The 17,261-nt window shown below is 48.3% G+C and overlaps 2 protein-coding genes and 1 long non-coding RNA gene across 7 annotated transcripts in view; all 3 read right to left on the reverse strand.

The window, feature by feature from the left end:
- The window catches only part of exoc3l4 (exocyst complex component 3-like 4), a 15,184-nt gene extending 10,394 nt beyond the window's left edge, over positions 1–4,790 (reverse strand). The window contains exons 1-8 of one of the 5 annotated variants that reach the window (XM_029828034.1): positions 4,552–4,790; positions 3,587–3,760; positions 2,604–2,645; positions 2,202–2,278; positions 1,754–2,110; positions 1,217–1,342; positions 862–1,101; positions 1–353 (exon numbers count right to left, since the gene is read on the reverse strand). The exon at positions 1–353 is cut by the window's left edge and continues 266 nt beyond it. In XM_029828034.1, the coding sequence (XP_029683894.1) occupies positions 1–353; positions 862–1,101; positions 1,217–1,342; positions 1,754–1,955 (921 nt within the window). In that variant the 5' untranslated portion in view covers positions 1,956–2,110; positions 2,202–2,278; positions 2,604–2,645; positions 3,587–3,760; positions 4,552–4,790. Of the gene's footprint in view, positions 354–861; positions 1,102–1,216; positions 1,343–1,753; positions 2,370–2,603; positions 2,958–3,586; positions 3,761–4,551 lie in introns of those variants that run through there. The other 4 variants (XM_029828018.1, XM_029828038.1, XM_029828030.1 and 1 more) reach the window with 4 other exon arrangements.
- A 221-nt stretch (positions 4,791–5,011) lies between these two features.
- LOC115247332 (uncharacterized) lies at positions 5,012–5,882 on the reverse strand. Its single transcript, XR_003886392.1, has 2 exons — positions 5,710–5,882; positions 5,012–5,307 (listed from the first exon to the last, which is right to left on the reverse strand). It is a non-coding gene; the product is annotated as an uncharacterized lncRNA (long non-coding RNA).
- A 6,633-nt stretch (positions 5,883–12,515) lies between these two features.
- On the reverse strand, positions 12,516–17,167 carry si:ch73-49p17.1 (protein LBH). The gene is made up of 4 exons (XM_011620274.2): positions 16,974–17,167; positions 14,044–14,119; positions 13,429–13,603; positions 12,516–13,351 (listed from the first exon to the last, which is right to left on the reverse strand). The coding sequence occupies exons 2-4, from the start codon at positions 14,116–14,118 to the stop codon at positions 13,287–13,289; spliced, it is 315 nt and encodes a 104-aa protein (XP_011618576.1). The 5' UTR covers position 14,119; positions 16,974–17,167; the 3' UTR covers positions 12,516–13,286.
- Between the last annotated feature and the right edge of the window lie 94 nt (positions 17,168–17,261).

Genomic DNA, 17,261 nt, shown 5'->3' on the forward strand with positions numbered 1-17,261 from the left:
CACCTTCGCCTGCACACCCTCCGCCACCGCCTCCCTCCAGAAGTCCATCCAGCTGCCCGGAGGCCCGCCGGGCTCCTCTGCCCGGCGCTCCTCCTCTTGGATGATGCGGGCCACGTGAACCAGAAGGCCTTTGTTCCTGGAGGGCAGAGAGTTGGAGTCGCGTACGAGGGCTTTGATCTTGTTTCGCAGGTCTCCGTAGAGGAGGCTCAGGTCTTTCTCCTTCTTGGCCAGCTCCATGGGCGAGTCCTCGCCGCAGCACCTCTGCTCCTCCTGGAACTCCCGCCGCAGGGCCAGAAGGTTGAGGTGAGCCTCCTCCAGCACCTCCGTCTCGATCAGCTTACTGATCTGCATCACTGGCGAAAAACAGAGCGGGTTAGAGCGAGCTGATGCCGCCTGTAGGCGAACCCCCGCCAGGTTCACACAGGCGTCAACCGTTGTTGCCAAAACACAGAAAAAACACAGGAAGCTTCTTCGGAATGTCCCGGTGGAGGACTTAAAGCAACCAAACGCCTTTCTTTCTAACGCAATCGCAAATATTGTCCTGGGATGGTCGATAACATCACACGGAGCCAGAGGAAGTGTTGTTTTGCACTTCCAGTTTCCATGGAAACATGTTGTAACTGCCTTCAGTGTGACTGTGGGGGTTTTCCTGCCCGGGGGCAACATGTTTGTATATGTGGGATCTCATCACGTTACAGGGAGACCACAGAGGGCCGTCGGAGAAGGGGGGGGATCCCGGCGCTCCTGGGGAAATCCCAGCCTCCAAACTGGGAACCTGTTGTGATGTTTGGAAAGATGGCGGACGTGGACGTGACGGGTCCGAATGTGCAGACTAACGAAGGAGGGCGAGGGTGACTTTACCTGACAGCGGTGTGTGTGGTATGTCTGGAAGAACGTACGCCTCCTCCACTTCCTCCGGCACCTTCTCCTCCTCCTCATCCTCGCTCTCCTTGGTCTTCTTCTCCACTGGACCTTCAACCACGGGCACCAGTTCCTGTTTTGTGCCTTTATTCTTATCCTTTTTTGAACTAAACCTCAGACTGCGACGGCCGGAAGCCACTTTTTTCATCAGCGTGTCTCCAATGCTGCCCAGGTTGGGGTCTGAAGAGGAGAAAAACCTTCTTATTTGGATTTATGTCATTGATGCGGATTTATTCGGTACAATTTACTCCTACTCCAAAAGTTAAAATGTGGTTTAATTTTCCTGCGTTCTTACCGGTCTTTGAATGTGTCAGACCCTTCCTGGTCTGTGGAGTCAGCTCTCCGTCATCCTCCTCTTTCTTGATGAAAAATCCTCCGGCGTTCTTCAGAGGGGAGGTCAGAGAGGAGCTCCAGCTGGGACCTGAGCGGGAATCGAGGAGGATTAAAAGAGAAACTTTGGTGTGTTTTAAACCTGGAACCTGAAGCGGTTGGAGAGTCAGAACAGGAAAGACAGGACTTTAAAAGCTAACGCGGCTCAGGAGCAGAGGTTTTAAAGTTCCAGATTTTGCCGCCTCTGCACAAACGGCCGAGGGGCCAAACAGAACCGCCGTCTCCCAGACTGAGAATGAGAAGAAGCTTAAGACGTTTTGTGTGGGAGAGAACTTTTATCATCCACTCAGCCCACAAGAATGTTTGATCGAATCAATAACGGGCGCACGCTGGACCGCCGACCTTTGGAACCGTTACATGAAGGTTGACCTCTATCACACATGTGGGTCGAACCCTCGATATCAACGAATGCCCCCCCACACACACACATGGCGATTCTCACTGGGTGAAGGCGGCGGCGGCGGCCCGCTCTCGTCTCCTTTAGGCGTGACCTTCGACCCTTTGCTCGTGGGCGACAGCGGGTTCTTCTCCGCCACCCGGCGAAAGCTGCGCCGCATCGATGCCCGAAGCCCGCCGAGCATCTCCTTCACGACGGCGTTGCTCCCGGGGGACGACCTGTCCGGCTCTTCGCTTGCCTCCATCATCTGCGGGAAAATGAAGGTGGGGAGACGGCGAGGAGACGGCGAGGAGACGGCGAGGAGGCGGCGAGGAGGCGGCGAGGAGACGGCGAGGAGGCGGCGAGGAGGCAGCGAGGAGGCGGCGAGGAGACGTCTGCGTGCGCTGGGCTCAGCGGGACGGTCTGTGTGAAACAGCGGGAGGAGTGTTTCTGGTGAGCCGTGTTTACTGGCAACAGCTCGCCGCCCTGTTGGGGAAACAGCGGCTCCACCGACCTTCACACACTCTCCGCTCTGAGCTCCAGCCCTTCCGGGGGTCTGTTCTCGTACACCGCCGACGGTTCCGGACCTTCCTGACCCCAACAGAAATGATTCGCACGTCAAAACAGACGTCTGACCAGCAGGAGTCGAAGCAAACGTGTGTGCGGGGCTCCCGCCAGGCTGCTGACATCAGAGACACAGAATGTGTGTTTTCTGTGTGTCTGGATCAGTGTGTTGCAGGTTTCAGTCCAGAATCATCCTGGATTAAAATGGTTTAAAAAGAACTGCACACAACGTCGAACCGACTTCAGCAGCAGCCTAAACTGTAATTTGCAGGTTGTTTCATACAAATATGCAAAAGCTGCAGTTAAAGTTTTACTTTATGGCGACAGGCAGAGAGAAGAAGTGGCTGCTTACCTGTTCAGGTGGATCCACCTTTGATACTTTTACTTTCTCTTCCTGAAAGTCAAACAGCCGGTTAGGATTGATCAGGAGGCTCCGCCACAGTAACCTTGGCTCTGAAATCTTCGACCTCTGGACCCGCACAAGGACGAAACAAAGCTCAGCGTGGACGTGTGAAAAGTCCCGTTAATGATTAGAAACACGAAGGCGCGTCACGCACACATTTACTCAGCAACAACTCCTCATGATCGCCCCACTGAGGCTGGACGCCTCCTCCTGCTCTGCAAACACTCGCAGGTGATTCCTTCCCTACCTGGAATGTGGCGCCAAAGCTCATAGCGGCGGTTCTCCTCAAGGTCACACCTGAAACTTCATACCGGAACAATTTAACGCCGTTGAAAGAAGTTTAAAAAAAAAAAAAAAGGATTTAAAAAAAAAATCCTTTCCTGTAGGTCAAACCTGAAACAATAATAATAATAGTAGAAAACTCTAGGTCACAGGACATCGGAATTTGTTTAGTTAGAATCGATTTAGTTCCTGGTTTAACTGCCCATGCAAGTTGGGCCACCTGGTTCAGGGAAACCTCCCGAGAATATCCAAGGTAGTTTTCTCTGTCAACTGTTCTTCAGTTTTTTGAACTGAAGAAGCCTTCTGGATAGAAGGCGAAACGTCTTCAAGAGAAGAAACCCAGTCCAGTTGACAGAGAAAACTACCTTGGATACAATGACCTGGATGACTGAGAATTTACACAGACATCTTTCCGAGAATAGTGTCATATGATGCCAATTTGATATTAAACAACCAGGATTTAGGGGGTGAAATGAATGAATCGGGACTCACAACACGACAAAAATAATTAAACAGTCCGACCAAAAAAGGGGAAATTCCAAACTGTAGTTTCACTCGCGTCCGCTAGGTGGTAGTATTTACCATACGTGATGAGGACCGTGAGTGTGTAACATGCACAGAAATTATGCAAATATAAACGCAACACGGACCTGACAGCACGATCACTGCACCGTTGAGTGTCAGGGGGGATCCAAGAGGACCAGAAAACCAGTCAGCATCCGGTGTGACCACCATTTGCTTCACGCAGCGCAGCAACATCTCCTCATAGAGTTGATCAGGTTGTGGTGGCCTGTCAAACGTTGGTCCACTCCTGTTCAGAGTTGCTGGATATGAGCAGGAACAGGAACACTGGGTGGTCATTCACCACAGATGATTGAACAATGTTTGAGACAACGTGCTTTGCCTTTATTATTTTTGCTCAGTGTACCTGTGGTTGACATCCAGCGTGGTCAAAAGTGTGAAAATTAAACATAAAAACTGATATGCAATATCTTAAACTTATCTTTGGTCATCTCTTAAATAAATAATCAATACACACTGTTTAAACTTGAATCAAATTTAGACCAAATTTAGAGCTATGACAAGGTTTAACCCCATAATTCTGCAGGCACAATTATCCTGTGAGCAGCATGAAGTGCTGATACAGTCGAGCCACAGGGTTGAGCTGACGAGCTGAGCAGTTCCTGGAGCAGCTTTGTCTTTTATCGGCGTTCTCAGACGCCAGCTCGCTGCTCTCCCGTGACAGAAAGGTCAACCAGGTTGGTCGATGGCCTCATTACGCTCTCAAGGCCCAGATTAACCCCACAGCAGCGGCTTCACCAGTCAGTGGCTGCTGTACGTCAGATTAACGCGTGTGTGTGTGTGTGTGTGTGTGTGTTAACGTTAGCGTTAGCACCGGGCTGTTTTAGGCTCCCACCCACAGGAACCAGTTTCTACCTGCGCTCCCCTGAGAACCGTTCCCAGTAATCCCATTACTGCTGCATTCACACCTGCAGCATTAGCGCCGAGGTGTCGCCAGGATTTTAAAGCGTTCCATCCAGTGGCGCCACCAATGGGAGCAGCTGCTGTCGTCGTTTCAAGCTCAGTATTTAAGTTTTTATTTTCCTAAATTCACCTGCTTGGATCTCCTCCGGTCCCGGTGGGTGTGGATCTCGGCATGAAATCCCCCCGTCGGACCTCGTCCACCAGGTTAGCCTCAGTAGTCGGAGCTTAATTAGAGGTTTGACTTCAGCCGCTTGTGTTTTCAAATCCTCCGTTTGTGGCTATTTTTTTATCTTTTCCAGATTTGGTGAGAAAGGAGCTGCGGTGAGAAAATCAGGAAGCTCTCAAAACACCAAGTTCCTGTTTTGGCTGCAAATAGGGAAGTAGATCACTGACACGCCTATGGCTTTAAATCTCTGCACCTAAAAGAACTTTTGATCTAACCACTCCATTAAACATTTTTTCGCGCACTCCTAAAGAAACAGGAAGTACGACATCATTCCAGCCCATAAAATGACCTGAAACGCTCTTTGATTGGAGCCGTTTCCCTCCTCCCGTCTCACTGATGTCAGCATGACTGACAGACTCTTTTCCCCGTTCTCAGGATGTCTTTATTTAAATCCGTGGTCGGTGTATCCTGACGATACCCCACCAGTAGAGTTTATACGTTCGCCCCCCCCCCAGAACACTGACAAACATACATCCTCCCCGTCGGCTCGCCTCCAGCTGAATCGTCCTGTTGATCCTGTCAGTCTGTCAGCCTCCTGCAGAGCTTGTTTTGAGCAGCAGCAGCTCCAGGTTAGGCCTCAAAGTCGAGCTTAAAATACGTTTAAAAGGTTTTATTCTTCAGGTGGAGTCGGTGCAGCATGTGGTTGCAGTGACCTTTGACCTGCAAATATAGTAAATAATTGAAGAAAAGGGATCAGTCGCGTTAGCTGGTTTAGCCTCAGCTGCGCCATTAAACTGCACCTCTGGAGACTGGCTTGACCTCTTGACCCCTTATTAGGAAGATAAATACGTTATAAAAAGTGTTTTTTTTTCTGGATGCTGAGTCTGATGGTCAGACTGGGACGTTGGACATGAAAACCTTTTTTCCAAATAAAAGAGAGGAATAAAATATTCAGACAGCACAAAGGAAAAGTCCCGAAAGATTCATTCGCGTTTGTTTTCGTGACTCCTTCGGTTTCTTAGCTCGGAGAATCGAGACGAGAATAACAGGAGTTAAGATGGGGGTTGTTTGCTTTACTGTTCACGCTGTAGGAACCTGTTTGGGGATGAAAAATAAACTCACTGGCAGGACGAGCTCAGAGGAGGAGGAAAACAAGCCCAGGCAACGGCTGGAATTCACTGTCCATCATGCAGAAGGTTTCAGGTAAAATCAGGCTCCACATCTCACAGCACCACCTCCAACCTTCCACCGTCCACTCCACACACCGGCGAGTGTGTGTGAACGGGCGTGTGTGTGTGGCTGAGTTCCTCTGTAGGTTCCGGCCCGACCTGCCCTCCATTTATTCAATCAAAGTGGCGTTTTGACATCACAGCGCTGCGTTCAAAGACCTGCGTCCTGCTCAGGTTTCAACCGCCTCGCTGCTGCATGGCGCACACATCAAACACACCTCCACTCTCAGATGTATTTTTATCCCTTCAATCCACCTTAGACACACACACACACACACACACACACCTGTGGTGAATAGATGCTTTTAGAGGGGTTTTGCATGACCATTCCTTTATTCTCCCTGATGAAGGTTAATACAGAGAAATGCAAATGAGCGAGGGAGCCGGCAGACGGATAGAGGGAAACGGAGGAGGGGGAGGTGCAAAAATACCCACTCCCAAAATAACCCTCACCCCTGTGGCTTGATCGCCCCACTCCTGAGGACCGGGTGTCCCAGCTGTGAGCCGAGCTGTCTCTTAAGAAACACAAACACACACACACACACACACACACACACACACACACGACCGTCACCATTTAACCTCTAACCTAAACCAGACTGACCCTGAAGCTTTAAAATTGTGAGAAGCAGACAAAATGTCGTCTCTCTGCAGGTGAAATGGGAATTCTTGTCGTCACTATGCAGCACAGACAAGTACACAAGCACAAATCAACACCTACACGCGTCCACCAGACACACCTCTCCTGTTTAGCTTATTGTACTGATGGATTTGTGAAATCAACATGGGAGCAACAGCAAACACACTAAAAATCTGCATTTTTGTGATTGTGAGTTCACTGATGAAGACCTTCACCAGCTGCAGACCCCCGTCACATCCCTCCATCCTGCTCGGTTCCATCCCGACACCACATGGGGCTGTTTTAGTTCCTGCTGTCGGTCTCTTCGCCTGTTGATGCAAATCCATGTGCAACAACTCACAACAAACTTTAGCATTTGCTTGCTTGTCAGACAAAAATAATCCTCGCTAATGTTTGAATATATCTGCAGCAGCAAACCTGTAGGATGGAAATACGTGTGTTTGTGGAGACTCTGTTTTCTGGCAGCTGCTGCTGGTTCATCTGTTCTATTTTATGCACCAGGTGGTGCCAAATCTTGCGGAATGGAGCTATTAACAGCCTTCTTAATTAAAGGAGGGTCAGAAGAACCAAGTGCTTAACATCAGGAAGACTTTGACACATGGGAAAAGGGTAATCCTTCCATTACAGACACAACTTTGGCAGGTCGAAAGTATCTGCATTTACTTCATGAAAGAGGCTCCAGCTCAGCGGCAGCACAGGTGCAGACGTCGGAGGTCTGTGTTTTTCAGAGCTGCACCTGCATTAAAGATAAATGAAAAACCTCAGCTGGCTCCAGGAGCTGCCACTGGAGCTGCCCCTGGAGCTGCCACTGTAACTGCCTCAGGTGCTGCCACTGGATCTGCCCCTGGAACTGCCACTGTAACTGCCTCAGGTGCTGCCACTGGAGCTGCCCCTGGAGCTGCAACTGGATCTGCCCCTGGAGGTGCCACTGGATCTGCCCCTGGAGCTGCCCCTGGAGCTGCCACTGTAACTGCCCCTGGAGCTGCCCCTGGAGCTGCCACTGTAACTGCCCCTGGAGCTGCCCCTGGAGCTGCCACTGTAACTGCCCCTGGAGCTGCAACTGGATCTGCCCCTGGAGCTGCAACTGGATCTGCCCCTGGAGCTGCTGGAGGTCCTGTGAGCTGACGTACAGAGGCCATACAGACCACGTTGATGGGTCATCCCAGATTCACGGATGTGTTGATGTGCAGGAGTCCATGTGAGGGCTCCATTTAAAACATCTCTGAGAGTATCGTCTGATTAATGAGTCACACCTGTGTATCTATTAAATAACAGTGAAACAGTCAAGGTAGAACTATCCAAATGCTCCTCTAACATGCTGAAATGTTTTGACACGTCAGGAAAACACATATTTGTTGAGGGGTTGATGGATGTTGGGAGGAAAAACCAGATCTGGGTTATTCCTGACACCTGTGGGTAGATAAAAAAACCCTGATGCTCTCTGAGGGTGTGTTTGCGTTTGCACCTGCAGGCTTTAATTTCATGGCAGTCGTTTTGCTCTGAGGAAGAGGAGCAAATTCCTCCCTCTAAAATGTGGATTCAGAGGTGAAAACTGCCCCCTGGTCTTCAGAGCCAGCCTGTGTTACACCTGCGCGCTGTAGAAAACAGAAGCAAAGGTTGACTAACGTGTTTAAAACGTCACCGCGTCCGAATGAGGCAGAACGTCATCGACAGCAGAGGAGAAACATCATGAAGAGGGAGGAGAAACACCAGCCACTGGTGTGGCGGCCCAGAGGTGAACGGTGCTGGACAGAGGCAGCACACAACCGTTGGTGAAACGAGCGGGAACGAGGGGAACATGGCTGCCTGTAGAGATGCTGGAACAATGCTGTCCGTGCACGGAGCTTCTCCAGGATGTAGCTGAGGTTGGTTGTTTTGGGAATAGATCATAGATGAAAGCAGGTTAGAGTTGAGCCCGTTTGGGACCCGGAGAGGACCGTCCAGGGCGGCTGGGTCTCGTCTCCTGCAGATTTCAGGAGATTAAACTCCTGCGACTCGGCACTTGGACTTTAAATAATATATGCAGCATCATCAGGCTCGTGTCAGACGGCCCAGATGATGATGAATGACCTCCGCTCAGGCTGAGCTGCAGCCGGGCTGCGTCTGACCTGGAGGATCGGAGCAGACCTGACAGGAAGGTCCATTTCACCCGCAGGCTCGGCACCGTGCTCCCACCTCCGCACGCGTACACACATTTGCTATAACTCACAAATGGGGGGTTTTTCATGCTGTGGTCCGTCCCTGCTGGTGTAACTGGGACACCCTCCTCCATGTCTTGTTTGTGTTCTCGCTACGACTCCCAAAAGAGAAAATAATAGCGTGCTGTGAGATTTCCACCCTCTCTGTTGTCTGCGTTCCGTTGGCAGGAAATTACTGGTTGCTGCTGCTGCGTTATGAGACAGAGACGAGGAACCGGTCCACGGCAGACTGACGGGCGCGTTCTGTCTCACACACTGCAAACGTGAGCATGCAGCAACATCTGGAGTGTTAAGATTTCTCCTCACCGGTTGCGTAAATGGTGACCTCATCTCGTGGTGCTGCACTAAAAAGTGGGAAAATGCTCCTTTCAGCATGAAAGGTAGCATTAGCTCGCTTGCTTCGCTAGGCTAGTCACAATAGTGAGAGCATCATTACATTCTATTATTATATATAACCGCCAGGGTTGTCTACCTCATCACGCCATCAACGCCAGAGTGGGCGGAGCCCCGCCCCACCACGGCGCTCCCTCACATCTAAAATTGATTATGGTGACATTTACTATTCATAGAAAAGGTTACTGGAGTAACCGTGCTCTGCGCTGCGTGTTTGAGAGGAACATTATTCCCAAACCGATGAAGAGGCCTCTTCACCCAACAACCAGAGCTGAATGACAAAAAGGCGGCGGGATTATGAATAGAAATCCACTGGTCGTGTGTGCTGATGTGCTCGTGACGCACCCACGCACCTCGTTTACACATGAGAAAGGATGGAGACGCTGAGCTGTTCTATCAGGATCAATAGTTAAAGCTTCTGCTGCACCGTTGGCCAGAAGAACTGGACCTTGTGTTCTGTTCTGTAGCAAATAACCAGGTCTCAGGAGAGGTTTCTCCAGGTAAACTGCAAACATGATAGCTTGGAACGAACAATCTGGGTCTCCATCACCCTTAGAAATGTGCAATAAAAAAATTGAAGTGAATTCTGAAAATCGGAATCTCAGATGTTTGGCTGCAAAACTGTAAGGAAACACTTTTTCTCAATTACACGAGGCAGCACTGGAGGCTGAATATTTGATCAATAACAAAATGAATAGGGGCAATATTCAATATTGTCAAGGCAACCGCTGTAATTACAACCATCCCAACAGGTTCTGAAGGTCCAGTCTGGGGAGACGAGATTTAACGATAGTTACTGAGCTCGTTGTGCCCAAAACGCCCTTTAACAGAAACATGTACAAAACCCAATTATAGTTTATCGCAATTTCAGAAATAGAACTTTGGTTTTGCGATTTTTGCGAGGAAACCCGGTTTGTTGGACTTCAGTTGGGTTGAGATGAGCTTCGCGCTCGTTAGCGTGCTGCTAACTTCCACAGTTAGGGAATGAAAACTTAAAAAAAATCCCAACAAGTGTTTGTGAAACTTATTTGGAACAACACTTTGACTTTATTTTTGCCTTTTTCGTGCAGATCCTCCACAACAGCCGCAGCTTCCAGTTGGCAGCGGGCTGTTTTCGGCAGCTTCGGTTTCCAGCGTTCTCGGCAGCCGCGGCCGCAGCATGGAGGTGTTTTTTTTACCCCGTGTGGGCGTCCAGCTCGAAGGCTGAGAGGCCTCAGAGGAGCCAGAGCTCCGGGCTGGCTGCCGTCCATGCAGCGAGGGCTCTTCATACATCTGCGAGTGCTCCAGCAGCTCCGCGCTGCGTTTCATCAGTTCGGCCTTTGTGTCGCTCCGGAATTTTATGTAATGAGGTTAAACATTTCGACCCGTTTGAGAACATTTTACTCCAGCCAAGGTGGACATTAACGCCCTGAATGTGCAGCCAGTGACTTGTCTGATGGCCGGGGTGTAAAAATGGGGCATTTGTCATTTGGAGACGCAGGCAGAGTAAATAATACTGTTGCTCATCAATACTCACCAGTGGAGTGATGGACACTATAAACACCCACAACAATCACAGAATCTGCTGCTGCAGCCACAGATGAGAGACGTGCTCTCCTCAGGCGTGCTGATCTCGCCAGCGTTAGAGAAATGTTCATTTAAGGCTTTCAGAGATTCCAGGACAACAACAAATAAATGTGCAATATTTTTTTTTTCATTTTGAAAAATACTCATAATTACTTACAACCATAAAGAAAAATCTGAGGACGGAATAAGATTAAGTCAAGCTGTTCTTATTCAATCTGTGAAATAAAATCACGAATGAAGCGACAGATTTCTAACCTTTCCAAGCTTCTCGCTCCTACAAACAAAGATGCTCCTTGTTTTGTGTCCCTTTAAACCAGCCCAGCAGCCATCGTTTCAGCCAGTTCAACTTGAAATGACTGAGTATTTTTCTGAATTTCTATTCACTCCTGTGACTTGTGACCAGGTCCAGCAGGTCCCATTGATCTGGGCTGGGGGGGACACCTGTACTCTGGCCCATCGTGGACACATTTACAGGGTCCGTTTGAAGGCAGCAGGAGCAGAAGATGAAAGTCCCGATGAGGCGCTCTTGGGCATCATCAAAAACACAAGGCTGAGCGGCTCTAGTGGCTCTTTATAAAGAACTTTTAAATACCCACTTGGCTGCTGGCTCGTCTCTGCGCCTCCAAAGGCCTTTTTGTTGCGACCAGATTATGGATGCATTGAACACGATGAAACAGGAAAGCAGAAAGAGGAGAGACGCTCGAGCTCAAATAACTGAATTGGCTGAATTTGAAGGGAAGGAAGAACAAGATTAAGGAAATCATTTTTAAAAAGAGGAAGAGTGAAAAGGAAAAAAGGAAATGCTGAAATAAGTATGGAGGAAGTAAAACTGTGACTTCAATACGGACACATGATGTCCTGCTAAAAATGGGACAAAAACCTCTGAATAAAAGAAAATAAAGATTAAATAAGAATTATACTCATTGTGCTCAATGTTTGGGGAGTGGAAGACATTGTGATGCTAAAAGCTTCCACTTTTTCTAAAACATGCATCCGACGGTGTCTCCATGTAAAAATCCTCCTTCAGAACAGCTTGTGACATTTAAGAAATAATTGACACTGCGGGACCCCCCCAACCTCCTCCAAGCCCTTCATTTTCCCAGGAGTGACACTGTTGGCTCCGATGAAGAGCTCATCCAAGGTTCGTCACTGGAAAGGTCAGAGTCACAGAGCAAACGTGGCGTGAAAGAAATAATTTAGAGTTTCCCACCGTCCTCGCTGCTGCTGCTGCTGCTGCTGCTGCTGCTGCTGCTGCCTGGATCAGGATTCCAGGCTGATCTTCCAGCTGAGACAGCAAACCGTCCTTTCACGCTAACTGTTGCTAATTTCCATCAGCTCGATTCATCTGATGATGCTAACACACCAGAATGTCCATCACAACAAAGAGTCCTTTGTTTTAGGATTATCTTCATATGGAGAGGCGGGGCTACATATGACAGACATGGCTAACGTTATTAGCATGCTAACACGTGGCCATGTCACCCTCCCAAGGTCCCTGCTGGTCCTCTGGTGGTCCTTGTGGTCTGGATCTGTGGGGCTTGTTCAGCTTGTTCCACAGAGTTTATCGGGGAAAACAATCAGATTATGAGGGTTGTTTATGTTAACAACATCACTGCAGTGGTTCTTTAAAATCGGTGAAGATATCAGGTTTCCAAGGCTGCGCGCTCTCATTGGCTGCTGCCAATGCTGAATATTACATTCTATATTTATATTTCAAGTCATAAAGTAAAGCAATTTGCTCCAGCAGCAGAAAGTTCCTTCCCACCGAACCCGAGAGGATCAATATTTTAATAAGACGTCTATTTTTCATGACGGCTCCTGTTCCTTCATTTTAATAATATAAGCTCATAAATAATCTTTTCTCCTTGAGCAGGGTGGCAATAAACCAAACAATGATTTAAGAGAAAGTTTTATTGTGCAATAATTTAGACTTTTAAAAAATATCAGACCTGTGCAAAGCGTCACATCTAAAATGTACTGGTGATGTCAGCTTGTGTAGTAATAAAACCAAGACTCTTCAAATACCTTTAACATGTTGTTCTAGTATCCCAAGTAAAGGAGACACAACCTCTCGCTACCAGCTAACCTATGAACACACAGCTAACGTGTTTTAAAAGAATCCCGATAACATCAAATATAGCAATGACGACTCTCTAAGCCAAACACTGTTTTTTTCCTTTAACATTGCCACTATTTAGACAAAGTAAAGACAAAGATCACCAAACTGAAGCGTTCATCACTGACCGGGTCCACTTAGTCGTTGATATCTACGTAGTTAATGTAAAAACTGTGTACAGAACACGTTAGCTACCTCAGCAGTCTTCATATGGCACATGAGCTAAATAACAAGACAGTATCCAACATCCAGATCTGGGATCAACTGTGGGAATCTTGAGGGGCTTGGAGCCAGAGCCGTCAACCTTTCTACTTCTCTGGTTCTAAAAGCTTGTTGGAATGTTGGACATTAGGACACGTCTGCTGGCATAAGTGCCGCCACGCACGTGGGCAGCAGGACGACTCTGGCTCCAGGCCCTTGAACCGGAGTTTGGGAATCTGTTTCGGATCTTTGTCCACTGTTATCTTCCAACCATCTTCCTGTCAGTGCAATCGATGCTCTTCCCCCGAGTATTAACACTCACAGTAACCGTGGAAACGCGGCGGGATTCGGGTTCTTCAGTTGTCCTGCATCTCTGCGCCTGAGGCGTCTTTGTCCTCTCCGACGTCCAGCTGCTCCTCCCCTGGAAGAACAAGCCTAAAATAACCAACCTTTGAAATGAGACAGGGTCCTGGCTCAAACGTGCACGGTGGCCCTCACCTGCAGCTCCGGCCTCGGCTGTCTGTCTTCCCATCTGGCCGTCCGGAGAACCCGGCTCGTCTGGCGGCCAGCGTAGCTCGCCGCTCTCCACCTCGGTCCCGTCCGTTGGTTCGACCACGATGGACGGGAGCCTCTTGGTTAGCTTTGGGAACCTTTCATGGGTATCTGGGAAGATCTTTTGAAGGCTTATGTAAGGAAAAGGGAAGGAGTGCCGTCACCCACGGTAAATGTCAGTGAACAACCAGGATGAGGAAGCGATGTGCTTGTGATGGATGAGCTGCTGAGTTTCTATGGATGACTTCCCTGATTTGTTACTTTGATGAGAAACTTCAAATGGGTTGGAGGTCCTTTACTGGAAGGTAGTCATATTTGGATAAATTTGGGCCGATGGAAGCGATAAAAGAATCCATCAGACTTCATTTGCTTTTGTTTTTCGTTCCCTGTTGGGTCGTCACGTTAACGCAGCTGGTTAAAACACGCATCAGTGTCCCACAACAGGACGGGGTCCAGCTGATGGGTTAGTCACCATGGTTTACTCTTACTCACCACCGTGACTCACCACCGTTTGGACCTCCAGACATGAGTTCACACACCCACACACACCTGGAAGGATACCGCACCTTCATCTGCTGCTCCACCGCCGCCAAAGTCCTCTGCACCTGGCTCCAAAGAGTTGAGTACCTCAGTCATTCTGGACGGAAGAACATGCTGATGAGGACTCATCTGTGTTCATAGATCACTGATTACCACCTCCAAAGTATTTGTAATTAGGAGGTAATCACGAGCGAGAAAGAGCAGCAGAAAGACTGCGTGAAACAAACTAATGACGGTAACAACAAGGAGGGAAATCAAGTGCAGATCTGCTGCCTCCTCTTTCTCTGGCTGGATGAGACCTTAAACACAATTACGTAATTACATTGTTTTCTGCAAAGGCTAAACAGCCATTAAAGATACATATGGATGGAAAATGGAGGTTAGCCATCGCTAAAATAGGGCTGCGCTTTCAGGAGAACACGTCCTCGCTTGTGAAAATGGAGTTGTCCTCATCCGACGACCTTTTCTGGAACCAGACAGCAGGGGGCCGCCCTTATCGAGGCCGCGTGTCATCTGTATTTATGTTACAGAAAAGTACTGTAAAGCTGCGGCTCCATCGGGACAAGCGGATGTGATTCGTTCAGCCAATAATAATCCTAAAAATTATATTCCGGCGTTCACAAAAGGGAGGAACCCTCCACCGTGCTGGGCCGCTCCATCAGTCTCCGTTTCCCACTGGTGACAGACAGTCTTTGCACGTCACAAGTTATCGGAAACATCACTTTGCCTACAATCACACCAGCAGTTGCTGTTGCCATGGGGACGGGCGATTGAAAAGATATGCCTCTGATTGTCTGAGTGGTGCGCTTTGCCTGAGCGCACGAGGCCCGCCGCTCATTCACGTAGCAATTAGCAGCATCGGGCTGGGTGGCGTTGCCTTGGGACGTGTGTGGGGAACCTTGGGTCCTGCGTGGTCGAGAGCTGCTCGGACAACAGCCCCCCCTCCTCATCACAGGCTGCTATTGTTCATCTGGAGAGAGGCCGCACGCGCCAGCTTTTTTTTTTAGGTGGCAGCCTGTGAGCGCACGACTCCAGCCTGCTCTTGTTTCATTCTGTGAGCAAGAATTTGAATTTCCATGTTGCCCGTGTTACCAGCTGAACAGTAATCTCTCATGTGAGGCGCAGAAGGTTCCCCGCCTGTCAGTGTCGACCCGTTTACTCTGCAGGAAGCTCGACGCTTCACCTCTCACAGGAAATGAAATATTAAGACGCCTTGGATTCTTTGTGATGGAAGATGAAGCAGGTGGATCAGATTTGAGCAGCCTGAGGAGATTCTTGGCAAAAAACACTACAACAGTTTTATCCTGGCATTACGATTGTGTAACTTGATGAGGGCCTGAGGAGCCAGAATCCTCCATCCCGATGAGAGAATCACCGGGTAATTACCAACAGAAACTACTTTTTTCTAGATTTATTCGCTAGTTGCTACATTATGAGCATCATGATTAGTTTGAAAACACTGATTGTATTTCTAAAGTGAAGCGTGAAGAAGGTGGAGGCTCTCTTTCCCCCTCTGGTGGCCGACTGCAGTACGAGGATAAGCCCCTCCCACTCAATATTTGCTGTTGGAGTGCTGGTAACCTACATGTGAGACTAGTTTAAAGGTGCTCTAGATGAGGCTGCAGCCTGCAACCAGCAGCAGGTCGGAACGTTAAGTTCAGCCGCTCAGCAGGACGCAATGAGACGGTTCCGTTACCTTCAGTCTTAGCTCTAGACGTCGACACTAGACTCTAGTGAACCATCAGTAATGATATAAAACACCTTGGGGGTGATTTTGAAATCCTGTCTGACTATGAAACGTAGAGAAGTACCAGCGTCTAAAAATGTCCTAAATTTTAAAAAGTGGACATTAAAGCTGAAACAGCTATTTTTCCCAAACCAGCCGATGACACAATTATCACCAGTTGTTCTGTGCTGATTGGCTGAGTCGCTGGTTATGTAGTTAAAAATAACTTTTATAGAATTACAACTTGAATGATTAAAGCTCGGAAAAGGAGACGCTGCTGGAGCGTGAAGTGGAATGTTGCACCTGACGCCTCTTTTAACAGGAAAATCGGAACTCTGGGAGCACAAACCCACAGCTCAGCCGGTCACCGCGGCCTCAGCATCCATCCTTCCCGGTCAAGCCTGTCAGATTAATATTCCTCCTCAGCTTTGCCCATTATGAGACTCATCACTGTGTGGACGGTCCAATCAAAGGAGCAGCCGTCTCCAGGCCAGTTCTCAGTCAGCTCAAATCTACTGTTTCATTATTTTGTGCATAATAAGGAATGCTTCTGGAATTTCGCCCTTCTCACCCATTAGCTTCCCATCTGCACTTCAAACACTTTTCCTTCCCCATTTCTGTGACTAAATTAGACTCAGCAGCAACAGCAGCTCTTCAAATTCGGGTTCCACAGTTAAATCCAGTAAGTTTGAAACAGCCCAAGGACATGAGGAACATTCAATCCATATCCAAATATAGAAATACTCTTTTTTTACTTAACATGCAGCCTTCTGAGATACTCTGGTGCTCTGATTTCCATGCACTTTCCTTCAATTTCTCCTTTTTTTGGTGCCCTGATCCAAATATCCTGCTCTAGTTTTACCCAAACACAGTAAAGTTGTTTCTTTAAGTTTAAAATAAACTTAGTGTTTGTTTATTGAATGTAAATGAGTAGGATTATTGCAAACAACAGGTAGGTCACTGCAGGTAGATGTCACTATTAATAGATTTAAATAGCAGTGAAGAGAACATACACCTACACTTGTACTCAGCAACACTGATTTGTACCCACAGTCCCACACACACAGCATCCAAATGCAAAAGGTAAAAGGATTCTAATTTTACTAATCTATGTAACAGATTATTCATATATTAATGAATCACTTTATTAATCCCCGCTCAACAAATTAAATATGCCACCCGTGTTTAATATAATTTCCAGGCTTATTATAAAAGGCTCCCGTACCTGTTCACTGTGCGGGCTGATGTGGAGTCTCACAGCTGGAAGGTGTCCGTCCTCGACTGCTTCATCACACTGATGCTGATGGTGATGATGGTGGTGGAGGTGGTGGTGGTGGTGGTGGTGCGGGCTTTGGTGGGCGACAGCAGGCGGAGGGGCGAGAGAGACTCCGGGTGAAGTTGCCGCTCGCATCAAAGTGTTGAGAGACTGCGCGTACGACTCGTGCTGCATTCAAATACAATAGGAAATATTAACTACGTGAAGGGACGGAGGTTTAGACAACTATAACTACTA

This window comes from Takifugu rubripes, chromosome 2 (assembly GCF_901000725.2).
Source record: "Takifugu rubripes chromosome 2, fTakRub1.2, whole genome shotgun sequence".
NCBI classification, from domain to species: Eukaryota; Metazoa; Chordata; class Actinopteri; order Tetraodontiformes; family Tetraodontidae; genus Takifugu; species Takifugu rubripes.